The sequence below is a fragment of the Natator depressus genome, chromosome 6, assembly GCF_965152275.1.
Source record: "Natator depressus isolate rNatDep1 chromosome 6, rNatDep2.hap1, whole genome shotgun sequence".
Classification (NCBI taxonomy): domain Eukaryota; kingdom Metazoa; phylum Chordata; order Testudines; family Cheloniidae; genus Natator; species Natator depressus.
Genome location: NC_134239.1, coordinates 82,263,864 through 82,280,995, shown reverse-complemented (window position 1 = coordinate 82,280,995; position 17,132 = coordinate 82,263,864). Strand labels below are relative to the sequence as shown.

General features: G+C 43.8%; 2 protein-coding genes across 12 annotated transcripts in view; one reads left to right on the top strand and one right to left on the bottom strand.

Moving 5' to 3' along the window:
- The window catches only part of AP4S1 (adaptor related protein complex 4 subunit sigma 1), a 37,588-nt gene extending 34,399 nt beyond the window's left edge, over positions 1–3,189 (bottom strand). For 2 of the 7 annotated variants that reach the window (XR_012639963.1, XM_074955801.1), the window contains exon 1: positions 3,002–3,181. The gene's annotated coding sequence lies outside the window, so the exon portion shown is untranslated. Of the gene's footprint in view, positions 1–2,111; positions 2,259–3,001 lie in introns of those variants that run through there. The other 5 variants (XM_074955803.1, XM_074955804.1, XM_074955807.1 and 2 more) reach the window with 4 other exon arrangements.
- STRN3 (striatin 3) overlaps positions 2,528–17,132 on the top strand; it is a 93,038-nt gene continuing 78,433 nt past the window's right edge. For 2 of the 5 annotated variants that reach the window (XM_074955797.1, XM_074955796.1), the window contains exon 1: positions 2,528–2,849. In XM_074955797.1, the coding sequence (XP_074811898.1) occupies positions 2,550–2,849 (300 nt within the window). In that variant the 5' untranslated portion in view covers positions 2,528–2,549. The remainder of the gene's footprint in view (positions 2,850–17,132) is intronic. The other 3 variants (XM_074955798.1, XM_074955800.1, XM_074955799.1) reach the window with 3 other exon arrangements.

The following is a 17,132-nucleotide window of genomic DNA, read 5'->3' as shown; positions in this document are numbered from 1 at the left end:
AGATGAATACAATAAAAAAAAAATAAAAAATTGTCCAGTTTGAGCCACTGATCCAATTCCAAATCATCTACTGATGGAAAATGTTAAAGAAAGTAGTGTTTACGTAGGGAGGGTGGGAGGAACACCTGACCTTGCTTAATTATGGGTGACATGCAATGAGTTGTCAAGTAGGACAGGATAGTTAAAATCCCTTTAGGTTTATGTAATCAACATAATTGCTGAATTTCAGCGCAATGAGGCTGTGACAATTTGGCCTTATCTACAGTAAAGCTCTGAATGTTGCTACCACTGGTGAAACTGAACTAGTTGTAGCAAGTAGGTAATTTTTTCAAGACTTCCTTAGTGTGAAGAAAGAAAAGGAGTACTTGTGGCACCTTAGAGACTAACAAATTTATTTGAGCATAAGCTTTCGTGAGCTACAGCTCACTTCATCGGAGTTCTGAACGAACTAGATGATAAATAACAGATAACTGCCTCATTGAATCACATTGCAGAAATCCTTAATCATTAAGATATTTTTAAAAGTTGCCTTAAAACTAATTCAAAATCAGTTTGTCCTTTTATGAATGATGTGTGGCAGGTGTGTAAAATTTTCATAGAGGTTTCACTGTCAGTTTAAAAAGCATATTCAAAAGAAATAATCTCCTTATTTACAAGACAAATAGCAGCTTATATTGTTAAAAGAAAAATAACTGCAAAATTATTGAAAGGTAAATCAGTTTTTTTATTTCAGCTAAGAATGAAATACAATACACACTTTAACTTCTGTCACTAGTCTGTTTCAAGTACGCTTCAATTTGAGTTCTCATGTACTAGCAGAATACTGCAATGTGTGAGTTTCAAATTTAGCAGGGTATGTTTTTATTTACTCCCCCCCGCAAAAAAAACCTCACCCCCGTTTCCATTGCTATTAAAATCACATTTCTAGTGCCCTTTTGTTTTGTAAAAGTTTATTTCCAAACAGCCTATATTTTGGGCCATGTTTGCTTTGTATTATTCCTTATAAGAAAGAGGGCCAATAAGACTACGTAGCTGCTCTTTGCTACAGCTATGTCTGGTCCAGTTTTAGGTAGTGTTGTTGTAAGCCATGGTGGTCCCAGGATATTAGAGAGACACATAATATCTTTTATTGGACCAACTTCTGTTGGTGAAAAAGATAAGCTTGAATGGTCCCTTGAAATATGTATTAACTACTTATGCTAAACAGTAGGTTCCATCTTGTATTTAACCGTGACAAGGGTGATCAGAAAGCAAGTGTGAAAAATCGGGACGGTGGTCAGGGGTAATAGATGCTTATATAACACAAAGTTCTGAATATTAAGACTATCCCTATAAAATCAGGCCATCTGGTCATCCTAGCTATGGTACTAAGTGTCCCAGACCTGAAGAAGAGCTCTGTGTAAGCTGGAAAACTTGTCTCTCTCACCAACAGAAGTTGGTCCAATAAAAGATATTACCTCACCCACTTTGTCTCCCTAACTGTACAGTTTTAACCAGTCCAAGTGAGGAGTTCCCACAGTTTCCCTTGGCTACAGGGGGATTCCGGTCCTGTCACAAACTTCTTCCCTGCACTCGCACTAAATTTTACCTGCCTAGTGTCATTCTTTTGCTGTCCCTTTCAAGGTGACATGAGCCTGAATACACGCGTTCCTTCGCCCCCTCTGGGTGGCGATACAGAAAGGGGAGGAGGAACGGCAAAGCCAGAGCCGCCCCCACCCCGGAGGGAAACGGGCCTGTTTGGAGGCCCCAGCGCCGGCTGTAAACGTTGGAAGAATGCGGCAGCAATGTGAGGAATCTGCGGCTGGCGCAGCCTGTGAGCCGAGAGACCGTTTTAACCCGACAAACCGCAGGGGCGCCCCGTGCCCACGTGGGTGGGTTGGGGGGCAGGAAGACCCCCTCCCTCCGCCCCACAAGAGGCTGCTGGCACGTCTTTTAAACAAGCCCCTCCCCAGCCACGCCTGGGCAGAGCGGATCGCAGCCCCCGCCCCCCCCCCCGAGCTGATGGGAGCAGGGGACCCCCTGACGCTGAATCGGGCCGGACGAAGCAGCACCACCAGCTACCATCCTAGCGACCGTGCACCTGCAGCCCCTGTTGTTATGATGTCACTTACCCCGTGCTAGGAGCGGCGCTGCCCCGGCCCCCTGCTCGCTGGGCAGGAGCCGGGGGAGACAGACAGACACCCCCAGCTGCAGCACCGCCCAGCCCCGGTCCCCGGGACCCCTGCTCTCCGGCCCCCCACTCCGGTGCGCATGCGCACGTCAGTGGGCTCGGCTGGGAGGGCGGTTGTTTCCCGGCACGCCCCGCGCGGCTCCCTGCTCCTCCTCCCCCCCCCCCCGCAGTGGGTGGGTGTGAGATGGATCGGAGACTGTAATGGCGGCCGGCGGCGGCTCGGCGCTGCTCTGACACCCGGATACTGCTCGGCGCAGCCTCCCCCTCCTCCCCGGGCCCGTCCCGCCCCCCCTCCTCCTCCCCACCCCCAGCCAGCGCCGCTGCCCCACGCCCCTGCCCCAAGCGGGACGACGAGGAGGAGGAGGGCTCCCCGCAGACAATGGACGAGCACCCCGGAGTCGGAGGCGGGATGGCGGCCGCTCCGAGACCGCAGCAGCCACCGCCGCCGCAGCCAGGGGGGAATATGAATGTGCAGCCTGGCGCGGGCTGCGTGGGGGCCGGAGGCGGGCAGCAGCCTCAGGTCCCGGCGGCCGCGGCGGGTCAGGACGCGGGGGACCGCGCGGAGCTGTCCCGGCCCCAGCACTACACCATCCCGGGGATCCTGCACTACATCCAGCATGAGTGGGCCCGCTTCGAGATGGAGAGGGCGCACTGGGAGGTGGAGCGGGCCGAGCTCCAGGTAGGCTCCGCGGTGGGACCGGCTCCTGCTACGCGGGGGGCTGGTCTCCGGGGGCGGGGAGCGAATGGGCCGAGCTCTGGGTGCGGGAGAGGTTGCGGGGCCCTGGTCAATGGAGCTTGCCAGTCCCCGAGGCCGCCTGCGCGGGACGGTACCTGTCCGAGGTGTGCCGGGCGAGGCGACGTCCCTTGTCGGTGAGGCGGGTGGAAGCGCAGCCCCTCACGGCCCGAGCTGAGCTCCTTTCCCCGGGGCAGCCATTTTAGTTTCTAGTATGGCGCCCGCCTGGGTTCTTGGTTCCGGAGCCAACCTTGCTGTACAGGCCTCCCCCCACACTCAGCTCGCCGGTCCCGGTGGCGATCGGGCGCTGCCTCCCCGCAGGGGCACTGGCGCTCCAGGGGAGAGGAAGACGCGCTCTGACAGCTGCAATAACCTTCCCGAACGCAGGCACTCGGGGGCTGCCAGGGCCTGCCCCTCGGGGCCGGCTGTCTCTACAGCTCTGGCTGCGGGTCACTGGGAGCAAGAGCCCCTAAGCCTGCAAGAGCTCAACCCTCCCCCAAACCCCTGGCAGTAAGGTGCTGGGGATCCTACCTCCCCGGAAAGGGGGAGACTCGGGCCAGGGCCTAAGTAAGGGAGCTTCCCAGTGACTGAGGCATGGAATAAATCTGGACTCTCCAACCCTTGGAGATGCTATCAACCAAACAGCTGAGGTCAGTCGGGACTAGTACTGACTAAGGTGTAGTTGTAGGTGTGCGTTTATCATGAGTAAAAGATAAGAAACTGAATAAATCTTTCAAAGTGGGTGCAGGTATGGTGTTCGATTCTCATTCCAGTAGAGTTTGTTGTAAATCTTTCCTGCTTTGAGTAACTTAAGTAATAGGTACAGTTTTATTCCTACATACAGATGTAACTAAGTACCTATGTTATCAAATATTCAGAATTAGGTTGTGTGCTATAATTGGGACACTCGTATATAAATGAATACATGTATAGCTGAATAATCAATCATTTTATATAGGATAAAATGTTGAGGGGGGTCAACAAGCATGCGGACCAAGGGGATCCAGTGGATGTAGTGTACTTAGATTTTCAGAAAGCCTTTGACAAGGTCCCTCACCAAAGGCTCTTATGCAAAGTAAGCTGCCACAGGATAAGAGGGAAGGTGCTCTCATGGATTGGTAACTGGTTAAAAGATAGGAAACAAAGGGTAGGTATAAATTATTAGTTCTCAGAATGGAGAGAGGTAAATAGTGGTGTCCCCCAGGGATCTGTTCTGGGACCAGTCCTATTCAACATACTCATAAATCATCTGGAAAAAGGGGTACACAGTGAGGTGGCAAAATTTGCAGATGATACAAAATTACTAAAGATAGTGAAGACTCAGGCAGATTGCAAAGAGCTACAAAAGGATCTCCCAAAACTGGGTGACTGGGCAACAAAATGGCAGATGAAATTTAATGTTGATAAATGCAAAGTAATGCACATTGGAATGCATAATCCCAGCTATACATATAAAATGATGCGGTCTAAATTAGCCATTACCACTCAAGAAAGAGATCTTGGAGTCATTGTAGATAGTTCTCTGAAAACATTCACTCAATGTGCAGCAGCAGTCAAAAAAGCAAACAGAATGCTGGGAATAATTAAGAAAGGGATAGATAATAGGACAGAAAATATCATGTTGCCTCAATATAAATCCATGATACGCCCACATCTTGAATACTGTGTGCAGATCTGGTCGCCCCATCTCAAAAAGGATATTTTGGAATTGGACAAGGTTCAGAAAAGAGCAACAAAACGATTAGGGGTATGGAACGGCTTCAGTTTGAGGAGAGATTAATAAGACTGGGACTTTCCAGCTTGGAAAAGAGATGGCTAAGGGGAGATATGAATGAGGTCTGTAAGATCATGACTGGTGTAGAGAAATTAAATAAGGAAGTATTATTTACTCCTCCTCATAACACAAGAACTAGGGGTCACCAAATGAAATTAAAAGGCAGCAGGTTTAAAACAAATAGAAGGAAGTATTTCTTCACACAACACACAGTCAGCCCGTGGAACTCCTTGCCAGAGGATGTTGTGAAGGCCAAGACCATAACAGGGTTAAAAAAAGAAAGGTCCATCAGTGGCTATTAGCCAGGATGGGTAGGAATGGTATCCCTAGCCTCTGTTTGTCAGAAGTTGGGAATGAGTGACGGGATGGATCACTTGATGATTACCTGTACTGTTAATTCCCTCTGGGGCACCTGGCACTGGCCACTGTTGGAAGACAGGATACTGGGCTAGATGGACCTTTGGTCTGACGCAGTAGGGCCATTCTTATGTTCTTATAACAATTCAGAGAATGGTGTGGCAAACTTTTACATGCCCACAAAAATATATCATACACATCTAATTATATCCTGTAAACAACAGTGATTGAGTGCATTCACTGTTTTGGAACACTGTGCCATAAGTATTACCATAAAAAATTCACAATACTATAAATCACAACAGAAATTTCCTACTTGTGATTATATAAAGCGTTTAATCGTCAAAAGAGACCAGGGTGTCCGAGCTTGGTCAGTTTGTCATATCACCAGGCTTCTCAGTCCTGCTGTAAAGAGAACATCATATATTTTGTACTGTATTGGTTGTATTACTGTCCAATTGAAAATGTTCCACTATTTACATCACTTACTGTAATCTTACTATATTCAGCTTTTGTGATCTATTTGCTTCTAAAATCAGTTTGGAGGCACTGACTTTCATTTCCTGAGGTAATAATATCTAGGGTCAGTTGCATGGCATTTTCAGTAGAAGGCACTTGCCTATGCATCTGGTTTCCTCTGGTGTTTCATCACTGCTCATATTTATATTTTAATAAAATAGTTGTTTGCAGCATTTCAGCAACTAAAATTGTCTCAAAACATTTTACTTCTATAAAGGTATATTGTGTTACTATAGCTTGACATCACACCATACTGTAAATATAAAACTGGTTTAAATTTTTTAAAGCTATATCAGACTGAAAATACAGTATTGCTGTTGACTTGTGTTTGATCTCTAGATGTCATGTTGATGAGTACTACAGGAATCTTTGGGTATCATATATATGGGAGCATATATCCTGTGGCTTAGTATTTTAGATAGCCTGAACCCGAGGATAGTATTCTAATGTCATAACTCAAGTTGTGAAGTCATAAGCAATGAAAACAGCCCTCATTTAACAACCCTAACACTGCAAACACTTATGCATGTTAGTGGTCCCATAGAAGCCAATGAGAGTACTCCACAAAACTCAGTAACTCTTTAGAGAACTGAGGTCTGATATGTCGATGTTGAAACACTTATTTTAATAACATGAAATACATGTATATAACTGTAATATGAAACTGTATAGCATAAGAATTGGATTTCTTAGATGCAAGTCACTCTTGTGTGTGGTTTCTTCTTCTTTGAAACATTACAGTACATTTTGTTAACTTTTTTTAGTGTTTTTCAGTTTAGTGGTTCCTTCCCACTTCAGTTAACTTAGTATTAGTGATCCTTTGCAAATGGCACTTTATAAAAAATAAATTAAAACCAAATGACGCCATAAGATTGGCACATACTATCTGTGTAGTTGGTTGAATTTACTGTAATTCTTTGTGTTTCTGGGGAATCCAGGAACTTTCTCACCAGCAAAATGAAATTAATATGCTCTTTGTTTCATGTTCTGTTGTGTAAATAGAGGCAAAGGGATGATCTTCCCCATCTGCTGAGGGTGCTCTGCAAGTGACAGATAATGGGGACATGCAAACAGAGAAGAGACTAACAGTGCTACCCCACTCTTTTTTGTTAATCTAATATGAAGATATAAAACTTCTGGCCCACTTGGTCTGCATGGCTACTGGATAAGTGTTCTCTAGAATAAAAGTTTTCATTTAAAAAAATTGTTTTCAGCCGTTATATTTCATACAATAACTCTCTGGTATTTGATCACAACTCTTTGGAGGTGAAACAATGTTGTACTGTCTTAGGCCATGCTTATACTACAAAATTAAGTCAAACTAACTTATGTTGGCATACAGCTGCCGCAGTAATTACATTGTTTGTGTGTGTCTGCGCTTTGCTCCTTGTGTTGGCAGTGTGCGATCTGACCAGGAGCGCTTGTACTGATTATACTGTCAGCATGGGGCATCGTGGAATGGCTTTTGAAAGCCTGAAACAGTTGATTATAAGCAATACAGTGTCTACACTGAGACTGCATCGATCTAACTACATCAACGTTGATTGCGCCTCTTGTGGAGGTGGAGTTAAGTCCGTGTAGCAGGGCAGTTACGTTGGCGGGAGCGAAATTTTAATGTAGACCCTTCAATAGTTAGGTCAATGTAAGCTGCCTAGCGTCAACCTAACTCTGTAATGTAGATCAGGCTTCAGCGTTAAACAGCACTGAGGGGACTGAGCCACCTCATTAATTTAAATGAAGAGTTAACTCTGAAGCTTACTGATGGATAATGTTTTAAATGCCATAATTTCAGATAATTTAGGTGTGCATTTATACATCTAATTTGTGCATGGAGGTACTGCAATTGTACATGTAAGTAGGGTGCTTGTATGTATAAATGTCAAAGTAAATGGGAGAAATGGAGTTCATCCTAAAAGTATCCTGAATACCTCAGTAGCTTCATTAACTATGTTAGTAGTTGCTATATAAGGGCCATATTCTGTCTTCAATAAGTGTGCAAATGTCCCAGTGTTATTAACTGGACATCTGCTGTGGGTTGAGGGGAGTATATAACTTCAACTGTAACCATAGACCGTAATTAAAAATGTAATTCTGCCCTTTCCAGCGAATGAATTTGTATGGATGGATATTAGGTTGGGACAAAGTTCAGTCTCTTGCACTATACTCAGTCCCCTTTGGCTAACTAGTGTTGATGGACTGCAGATGGAGTTATATCAAACCCTTGACCAGAGGATGTAAGATGTCTGAGATGAGAAATCTGTGCATCTGGGAATATGTCCCCTCCTTCACTTAAAGAAACAGTGGTTTTTATTTTATTTTATTTTATTTATTTAAGTGTTGGAGATATTGGAGAGGGAAAAGATGAAGATATACTGAAGGAAGTGAGGGTCAGGGAGGGAAGAGAGACAAAGCTGTGTCATAGGGAAGAGGGATGAAAAAAACATGTACAATCCAAGGCTGTAGTCATGCAATCTGATCCTCATGGGCACCTGTTGAAATCAGTGGGGCTCCACATGAACACAAGCGTTTGCAAGCTGATCTGCTTATGTAGAATTGGGGTCTAACTGTTAGTCAGTTTGACTTTAGAAAGAAAAAAAGCAATACAACTGTAAAATTAAATTAAATTTCCTCTTGGGCTTTTAATTTTCAAATTTAGTTGAGAAGATCTTACAAGAAAAAAATACAACTAATTATAGCCTGTACTTCTGATAGTTTTATAAAGCATAAGGAATGAATGAGAAATATTTTATACACTAAATACTTTTATTTATCAGAATGCATACAGTTCAGTGCTCCAGAATAACCACCATTGTTCTGGTTAATGTGTTTATTTTTCTGACATGACTTTTGCAGTACTGAGTTCAGTTCATACATTAGTTGCAAAATGTCCATTTACAAATCCAGATACATGATAACAAAATGTTCCCAGAAATATAACCTTTTTAATTATTTTTCAGCTGTGTAGCATGCAATTTTGGTTGCTAAGTCGGTTAAAAGGAAAACTGGATTTTGCTTGCATATAATCAGTTATATAGATGCACCTTTTTAACACAAGCATTCATTACTGAAAGGGTTATAAAATTATGAATGCTGGGAACTTAATAAAGACTGCATTGTGAAATTTTAATGTGCTAACAGTGGGATGTATATTTTTTTAAACTGTGACAGGACACATCTTTCAAACCAAGTTAAAAGAGATGAACATTTTAAATAATTGCTAATTTGTGTGTGTGTGTGTGTGTGTATATATATATATAAAATAAAAAAACTCTGGGTAATCTGTTATGGGTGTGTGTGTGTGGATTGTATGTGTGTAAAATTTTATATGATGAGTTGGATGACTTTTAGTTTGAATGCAGATACCTAGTATTGCAAGAGCATGTTTCAACACTTGCAAAGTGTGGCAATAATTACTTGCTGTAATATGTTGTTGCACACACCTGTCTCTGGTCTGTTACAAAGTTGAACAAGGAGATGATATCGGGAAAGCTGGTACCTTTTATGGGCAGAGAAAAATCTTGTAGTAGGGAAGACATCTTCACTTACTGTGTTTAATATATGTTTTAATACCTTTTGGCAAATGAATAACTTCATTCTTTTGAGGCAACATGGGAGATACAGGAAGTAGTGAGGAATGTAGAAGGTGCAGTATCACTGACCAATAAAATAGCACTTAAATGTTTAAGCTTTTGAAATATAATTGAGATGCTCTTCAGCAACTATTTCTGTTTATACAGCAGAACTAAACCGTCTGGTTTGTGTACTGTGGGATTTATTTTAACTTCTTTTATGGGGTGAATTCTCACACAATACTTGTGATAGTTGTAAGTAGTAACACAATTATGAGATGCACACAGTATATTAAAGCTAAGCTTTATATATTTGATGTATTTTATAAGATTGCTGTTTGAGATGGTATATAGCTGACATTGCTTATGTTTCTAACTAATTTACTTAATTGGTTGTGTAGCTAAGAGTTAATGTCTCTTCTAAAATCTGGAACGTAAGATTATAATTTTTAATGCTGTGTTTAGAAAGAGAGAAAAATTTAAACAGTGGCAAACCTAGGCTGAAGCAAATTGCATAAAGATCATTTATTTTTATGTCATTGTTTGAAAATACCTGTGTTCACCGGCATTTGAGAGTAATGCAGTCATCCTCAATGCTTAACTTATCCACACTAACCATTAGATGTTATATTATAGTTGATATGACAAAGCACAACCCATATGTAGTAATGTTTTACCAAATTTGAAATTCCAGGTAAAAATGCATTGTTCTTAAATAGATTGAAATCTCCTTAAGGAACCATTTTTTTTTTTTTTTATAAATAGTACTACACGTAGCCGCTACTATGTTTTTGGTATAAGAGAGTTACAGGAAAATACAAGCTTTTATTTAATATTAGTATTACTTTCCGCCAAATCTATGGGGGAGACCAGCGCAAGTTATGTGGACATGCACAGTTTGGAATACCCAATTGAGAGTTTTTGTTTTTTGGATAGTCTTAGTAAGTGAAGCCCCTGTCATCATGGATTTTGCAGAAGTTCTGTTATCAGCAAAGCCAGAGGCCAATGGCCTCTGTCAGAAAGACCTTTGGGAACAGTGATGGCATAGTATTTACCAGAGGAGGTTTTTACCAGGTAAAATTATGGAAAAACTAGTTAATCCCTGTTCACAGCATTTTCTGCTTTAAAAACTGTTTCATTAATGCATACCATATTACACTTAGTTTTAGTTACATATTCAAGTTGTGGTTATATAAGGCAGTAGATTCACAGAATAATTTAGGGTTGTACAAATAAAAACTTAAATCTGTGGTGGGCGTCATACTAATATGTAATTATAATACTGAACATGGGAATGTCTATTTTGGTTCAGTATTTTCTCAAGGAAGTGATATGTATGACTTGTTTCAGTTTTTAATATTCTATAACAAAAGTAAAAAAAAAAAAAAAACCATTCAGTTATATGAAAATGATAGTAATGCAGAATTGTAGGCTACCAGGCCAGGTCCATTTGGCCATGCAGCATTCTGGCAGAAGACCAGCTTTGATGTAGTGGATAGACTGAACCTATACCTCAATTTTGAATGGATATATCCAGAATTTGAAAAGATTCATTCTATGTTTGTTGAACTTGCTGGACACTGATGCAGTTATTTTCCCCCGTTTCCTGGTTTGAACTGTTTTTAAGCCAGTATTTACCCGCATCCTGTCCTAATCTAGTTTTGTCAGGGAAATTGCCAACCCTCCCTGGGAACCTGCTTGATAAGGACTAGAATGCCTGACTTCCTGTGTGTCTCTGGGCAAATGCTGTCTCCCTAATGGCAGCGTTATCAGGACGCTGGTGAAATTCATGGAGTTTCCACCACTTCATGTAGGAGTAACCTGTGTAGGGAAGTATTTAGCCATCAGTGAGGAGTCATTAATTGTAGCTCTTGCACAGGAATTTGTCATTAGAGACAAGTACAAAAATGAGAAGTGTGAAACTTGAGACATTTGAAGATAATTAGAATAAGCAGGGTTTAGATGGTGATGGCTCTGCAGCTTACACAGATATACTATTCTGTGATTTATTCCTTTGTTCCTAAGTATAGATTTTTAGGATGACAATAAGGTTTTGACATTGTGGGGCCCTGCTGTTCCTGTTTTCATTGGCTCCCTTAACCTTCTTTCTTCTTTGCTTTACCAGCTTATTTGGTTTTTGAATTGTTTTTAGTAGTTCTCTAACAACGTTCACTTTAAAAAAATTTCTTACCGTGTATAGTCTGAGGTATGGACTCCTTTAATGGTAATTGGATAACTAAGCTTATCTGCACAAGGAAATTGACAGGTGTAGCTATTCTAGTGTAGCTCCCTTGTGAGTATTGTTCCAGAATAAAGTTAGAGTGGAGTAATTTTTCTTGAATAAAATCACTTTTATACTGGAACAGTTATATCAGAATAGCTGTGCCAGTCAATTCCCCTGTATAAAAAAGGGCCTAAGAAATGTGCATGGTAGGCAAAGGTTTGGGTGTCCCTTAACTTGTAAATTTCTCTGGTTGCTAAGAAAATCGTATACAGCAGTAATACATACCTCTCTGTCACCCTTTGCTTCCACCATGTATCCACCCGTCCCTCAGTCTCGCTGTGTGAGTACTCAGTCACTTCACAAACATGCTCTGAGTCATGTATTTGAGGGTATGTCTATACTGTAATGTAAGCCCAGGGTTGGTGGGACTCAAGTCAGCTGACCCATGTTAGGGAACCCTTGGCTTGACGGTCTACATTTTTAACTCTGTTAATACTTTTCTAACCTGTGCTCGAACCTAGGGCTCTGGCATCTACACTACAGTGCACAGACCCAAATGAAAATAACCATATCCCAGAGTCCCTAGTGCATTCCCCCAAAATGTGGCTGCTCTAGTTCTAGGACAGGGGTCTCAAACATGCAGGCCGCATGCGGCCTGTGGGGCTATTTTCTGCACCCCTCCAAGCAGCCTGCGCCTTCCCCCACCCCACCCCTGGCCTACAAGCCCCACGCCACTCCCTGAAGCGGCCAGCACAATGTCCCTGCGGCCCGGGGGGGCAGAAGGCTCTGTGTGTTGCCCTGGCTTCCAGGCATCGCCCCCACAGCTCCCATTCGCCGGGAACGGGGAACTGCGGTGAATGGGAGCTTCGGGGGAGGTACCTGGAGGAGAGGCAAGGCAGTGCACAGAGCCCTGTGTCCCCCACCCCCACGCTCCCGGGCCTCAGGGACATGGTTCTGGCCGCTTCCCGGAGCGGCGCGGGGCCAGGGCAGGCAGGCAGTGGGCCTGCTCTGGCCCTGGTGCACGCTGCTGCCACCCTGGAGCTGCTCCAGGTAAGCGGCGCTGGGCCAGAGCCCGCACCCCACACCTCTCCTGCACCCCAGCCCCCTGCCCTGAGCCCCCTACCTGCACCCCAACCCTCTGTCACACCCCGCTCTTCCTCCTGCACCTTGCACCCCAACTCCTTGCCCTTAGCCCCCTGCCGCAACCTGCACCCCCTGGAGGCAGGGAGGGGGCGGAGTTGGGGTGGGGACTTTGGGGAAGGGGTTTGAATGGGGGGTGGGAAGGGGCGGGGCAGGGGCGGGGCCTCATGGAAGGGGTGCAGTGGAGGCGGGGCTGGGGGCAGTGAGGGGGGGTGTCTGATGTGGCCTCGGACCAATGCACTCGTCCTCATGTGGCCCTTGTGGTCATTTGAGTTTGAGACTCCTGCTCGAGGACTGTGTTGCACTATGGGAAAACTTTACTGCTCACCCTTCACATTACCAGGAAGCAGATCAGAAGAGAATGGGTTAACTTTGACCTGAGCTGCTGCTGTTTGCAAAATGGGGGTAGCTTCCATTTTCAATATAGTGGGTTGGAGATTGTTGGGATAGAGAGGACTAAAGAAATTATCCCATGGAATTGTGGGCTGACTCCTGGGACCCGAGTCAAGCATGGCTGCATCTACATTGCAAAGCAATAGGGTTTGGATCCTCCAGCCCTGAAGGGTACTGGGACTCTGGGTCTGAGCCCTGCATTAACGTGATTGCAGTGCTGACGTAAGTGGGGTTAGGCTTGTGCCTAGATTCAAGAATGGGCTGACATTGCAGTGTAGACATACTCTGTGAGTTCTGCTTAGCCTTCAGATACTTCTCACTGGGCATCTTGAGAGAATTCTTTCACCCTCTCCTCATAGACTATGGTGAAGATAAAAAACAGGTTGCATCTTCCCTGTGCGAGTGGGTTGTTCTTCATCTTCTGTGTGTATTAGCAGGCTGTGGGAGATGGGTTATTCTCTGTTCTTCTTTCCCTAACCAGTGAAGAGAGAGGCCAAGGAAATTCTGCAGGCTTCAAATATGCAGCACTCAGGCCAACACGATCATTTTTCTCTTTGTGAGTCCTTCCATTGGAAGTATTAAATGCACAGGACGAAAGCAGTACCTGTGTTGGAAGAGCGTTGTCTTGGGGTCTTCGGCTGCTTGTCCTATTGTGCAGACAGGGGATTAAACTGCTCAAGAGCTTTCGTTCCAAACATCTTGCTGACTCATGCCCTAGCATAATGTTCCCACCTGCCTTCACCCATGCACCTCTATTGATGCTACAAAAAACGTACACCAGACATTTTTTTATTATTATTATTATTTAAGGCCTCATCTTGAAAGTTGTTAATCTATTTTCAGGATTAGTCCAAATGTTGCCAGTGTGGATTCTAGTAGACTACAGTAGAGCAGTGAAAAGTGCCAACCCTTAGCAAGTCATGAGGCCCTGGGAAGAGAAAACAGAGAAAATGCTGCTGTTGCCATGAAGCATATAGGGAGAATATCTTATATTGATAGGTAGATTTATCACCATCTGTGTTGTCTTCTTCCCAGCTTCCACACGGCTGGAGTTGGGGGTGGGGTTGGGCTGGCAGAAGTAGGGCTTGGTTAGTTTTCTTGCACCCTAATGATCCCTGACTACCTCTGATAACTGAAATGAGCAACATTGAGACTGTTCTCTTATGCCAGGGGAATGGGCCAAGATTGGGAACTGCAAAGACCATCTTTCCACCCCTATTTGCCCTGTGAACTTATTTGTTAAAACATTGTGTACAGTATAGCCTCTCTTTAACTGGTTGGCTGTTTTGTAATTAGCTTTATTTCCACAAAGGACTTGATTCTACTGCCATTAGTGATTGGCAGTGTTATCATTGACTTGAATGGGATCTTAAAGCTATACATTAAATATGTATTCTTATTTTAGCATATGTATACATATGTTTAGCTTTACTTCACATTCAGGTTGGTCTTATTTCCTTGTGACATCAATTCCTTGGGAGTAGAGTGTGTGTGTGTGTGTGTGTATGTGTGTGTGTGTGTGTGTGTGTGTATATATATATATATATATATATATATATATATATATATATATATATATACTGAACTGAACTGCTTTCTGTGAACATGGTCTAGAGTCCTGATGCCAACTTCTGTCACCCTCTTGTTAAACTTTCAAACAAGCTCCTTCATGCTCTTGTAAGCTCTTTGGGACAAGGACTGTCTTTTTGTTCTGTATTTGTACAGTGCCTAGCACAGTAGGGTTCTGGTCCATAACTAGGGCTCCTATGTGCTATGGTAATATAAGTGTAATCATAGAAGTGTAGGACTGGAAGGGACCTCGAAGTCGTTCAGTCCAGTCCTCTGCACTGAGGCACTACGTAATAACTAGACCATTCCTGATAGGTGTTTGTCTAACCCAGTGGTTCTCAAACCGTGGGCGGAACCCCAAAGTCGGGGCCAGGGTTAGACTTGCTGGAGTCTGGAGCTGAAACCTGAGCCCTGCAACCTGGAGCTGAAGTCGAAACCTGAGGGCTTCAGCCCGGGGTGGCGGGGCACAGTCTCAGGATTGGACTCCAGCCTCCCCACGCCTTTGTTCTGCCCCCTGCCCAGGGTCATGTAGTGATTCTTGTTGTCAGAAGGGGTTGTGGTACATTGAAGTTTGAGAACTGCTGGTCTAACCTATTAAAAACCTCCAGTGACACCCTTTCTGGGCAATTTGTTCCAGTGCTTAACCACCCTGACAGGGTAGGAAGTTTTTCTAATGTCCAACCTAAACCTCTCTTGCTGCACTTTAAGCCCACTTCTTCTTGTCCTATCCTCAGAAGTTATCGAGAACAATTTTTTCTCCCCTCCTCTTCTAACAACCTTTTATGTAGTTGAAAATGGTTATCATGTCCCCCCTCAGTCTTCTCTTCTCCAGACTAAACAAACACAATTTTTCAATCTTTCCTCATGGGTCATGTTTTCTAGACGTTTAATCACTTTTGTTGCTCTCCTCTGAACTTTCTCCAGTTTGTCCACATCTTTCCTGAAATGTGGCGCCCAGAACTGGACAGAATACTCCAGCTGAGGCCTAATCAGCGCGGAGTAGGGTGGAAGAATTACTTCTCATGTCTTGCTTATAACACTCCTGCTAATACATCCCAGATTGTTCAAAAAAAAAAAAAAGTGATACACTGTTGACTCATATTTAGCTTGTGATCCACTGTACTCCTGAGATCCCTTTCTGTAATACATTATCTAAATCATTGATGAAGATATTGAACAGAACCAGACCCAGGACCGATACCTGCAGGTCTCCACTCAGTATGCCCTTGCAGCTTGACTGTGAACCACTGATAACTATTCTCTGGGAATGGTTTTCCAACCAGTTATGCACCCACCTTGTTGTAGCTCCATCTAGATGGTATTTCTCTAGTTTGTTTAGAGAAGGTTATGTGAGGTTATATCAAAAACCTTACTAAAGTCAAGTTATACCACATCTACCGCTTCCCCCACATCTACAAGGCTTGTTACCCTGTCAAAAAAAGCTATTGGGTTGGTTTGTCATGAATTGTTCTTGACAAATCCATGCTGACTGTTACTTATCACCTTATTATCTTCTAGGTAAGCAGTTCTCAAACTGTGGGTTGGAACACCGAAGTGGGTTGCAACCCTATTGTAATGGGGTCGCCAGGGCTGGCATTAGACTTGCTGCGGCCTGGGGCTAAAGCTGAAACCCGAGGGCTTCAGCCCTGGGTGGCAGGGCTCAGGCTTCGGTGTCAGCCCTGGGTGGCGAGGCTCAGCCCATGCAGGGCTGAAGCCCTGGAGCTTCAGCTTTGCTGCCTGCCCCTCCCCCCCCCCCCCCCGCCCGCCCCCGGACGGCGGGGCTTGGGCAGGCTCCGGCTTCGGTCTCCCCTTCTGAGGCCATGTAGTAATTTTTGTTGTCAGGAGGGGGTTGCAGTGCAGTGAAGTTTGAGAACCCCTGTTCTAGGTGTTTGCAAATTGATTGCTTGATTATTTGCTCCATTACCTTTCTGCATACTGAAGTTAAGATGACTGGTCTGTAATTCCCTGCTTTGTCCTTATTCCCCTTTTTATAGATCTGCACTATATTTTCCCTCTTCAAATCCTGTGGAATCTCTCCAGTCTTCCATGAGTTTTCGAAGATAATTGCTAATGGTTCAGATATCTCCTCAGTTACACCCTAGAATACTCAAGGAGCTATTTTATTAAGCCCTGGTGACTTGAAGACATCTCATTTGTCTAAGTAATTTTTAACTTTTCCCTCATATCCTACTTCATGTTCATGGGTCACTATATTAGACATCCAATCTCTACTAACCTTTTTGGTGAAAACCGAAACAAAAAAGTCAATGTAGCACTTCTGCCATTTCCACGTTTTCTGTTGTTTTTCTCCCTCATTGAGTAACAGGCCTACCCTGTCCTTGGTCTTCCTCTTGCTTCTAATATATTTGTAGAATGTTTTATTGTTACCCTTTATGTCTCTGGCTAGTTTAATCTTGTTTTGTACCTTGGCCTTTCTAATTTTGTCCCTACATGCTTGTGTTTTGTTTATATTCATCCTTTTTAAGTTGACCTAGTTTCCACGTTTTGTAGGACAGTTTTGAGTTTCAGATCATTGCTCTTGTGCCTTTAATAATGTCTCTCTAAAATACTGCCAGTTCTCTTGAACTGTTTTTCCACTTAAACTTGCTTCCCAATGGATCTTACCTACAAACTACCTGAGTTCACTAAAGTCTGCCTTCTTGAAATCCGTTGTCTTTATTCTG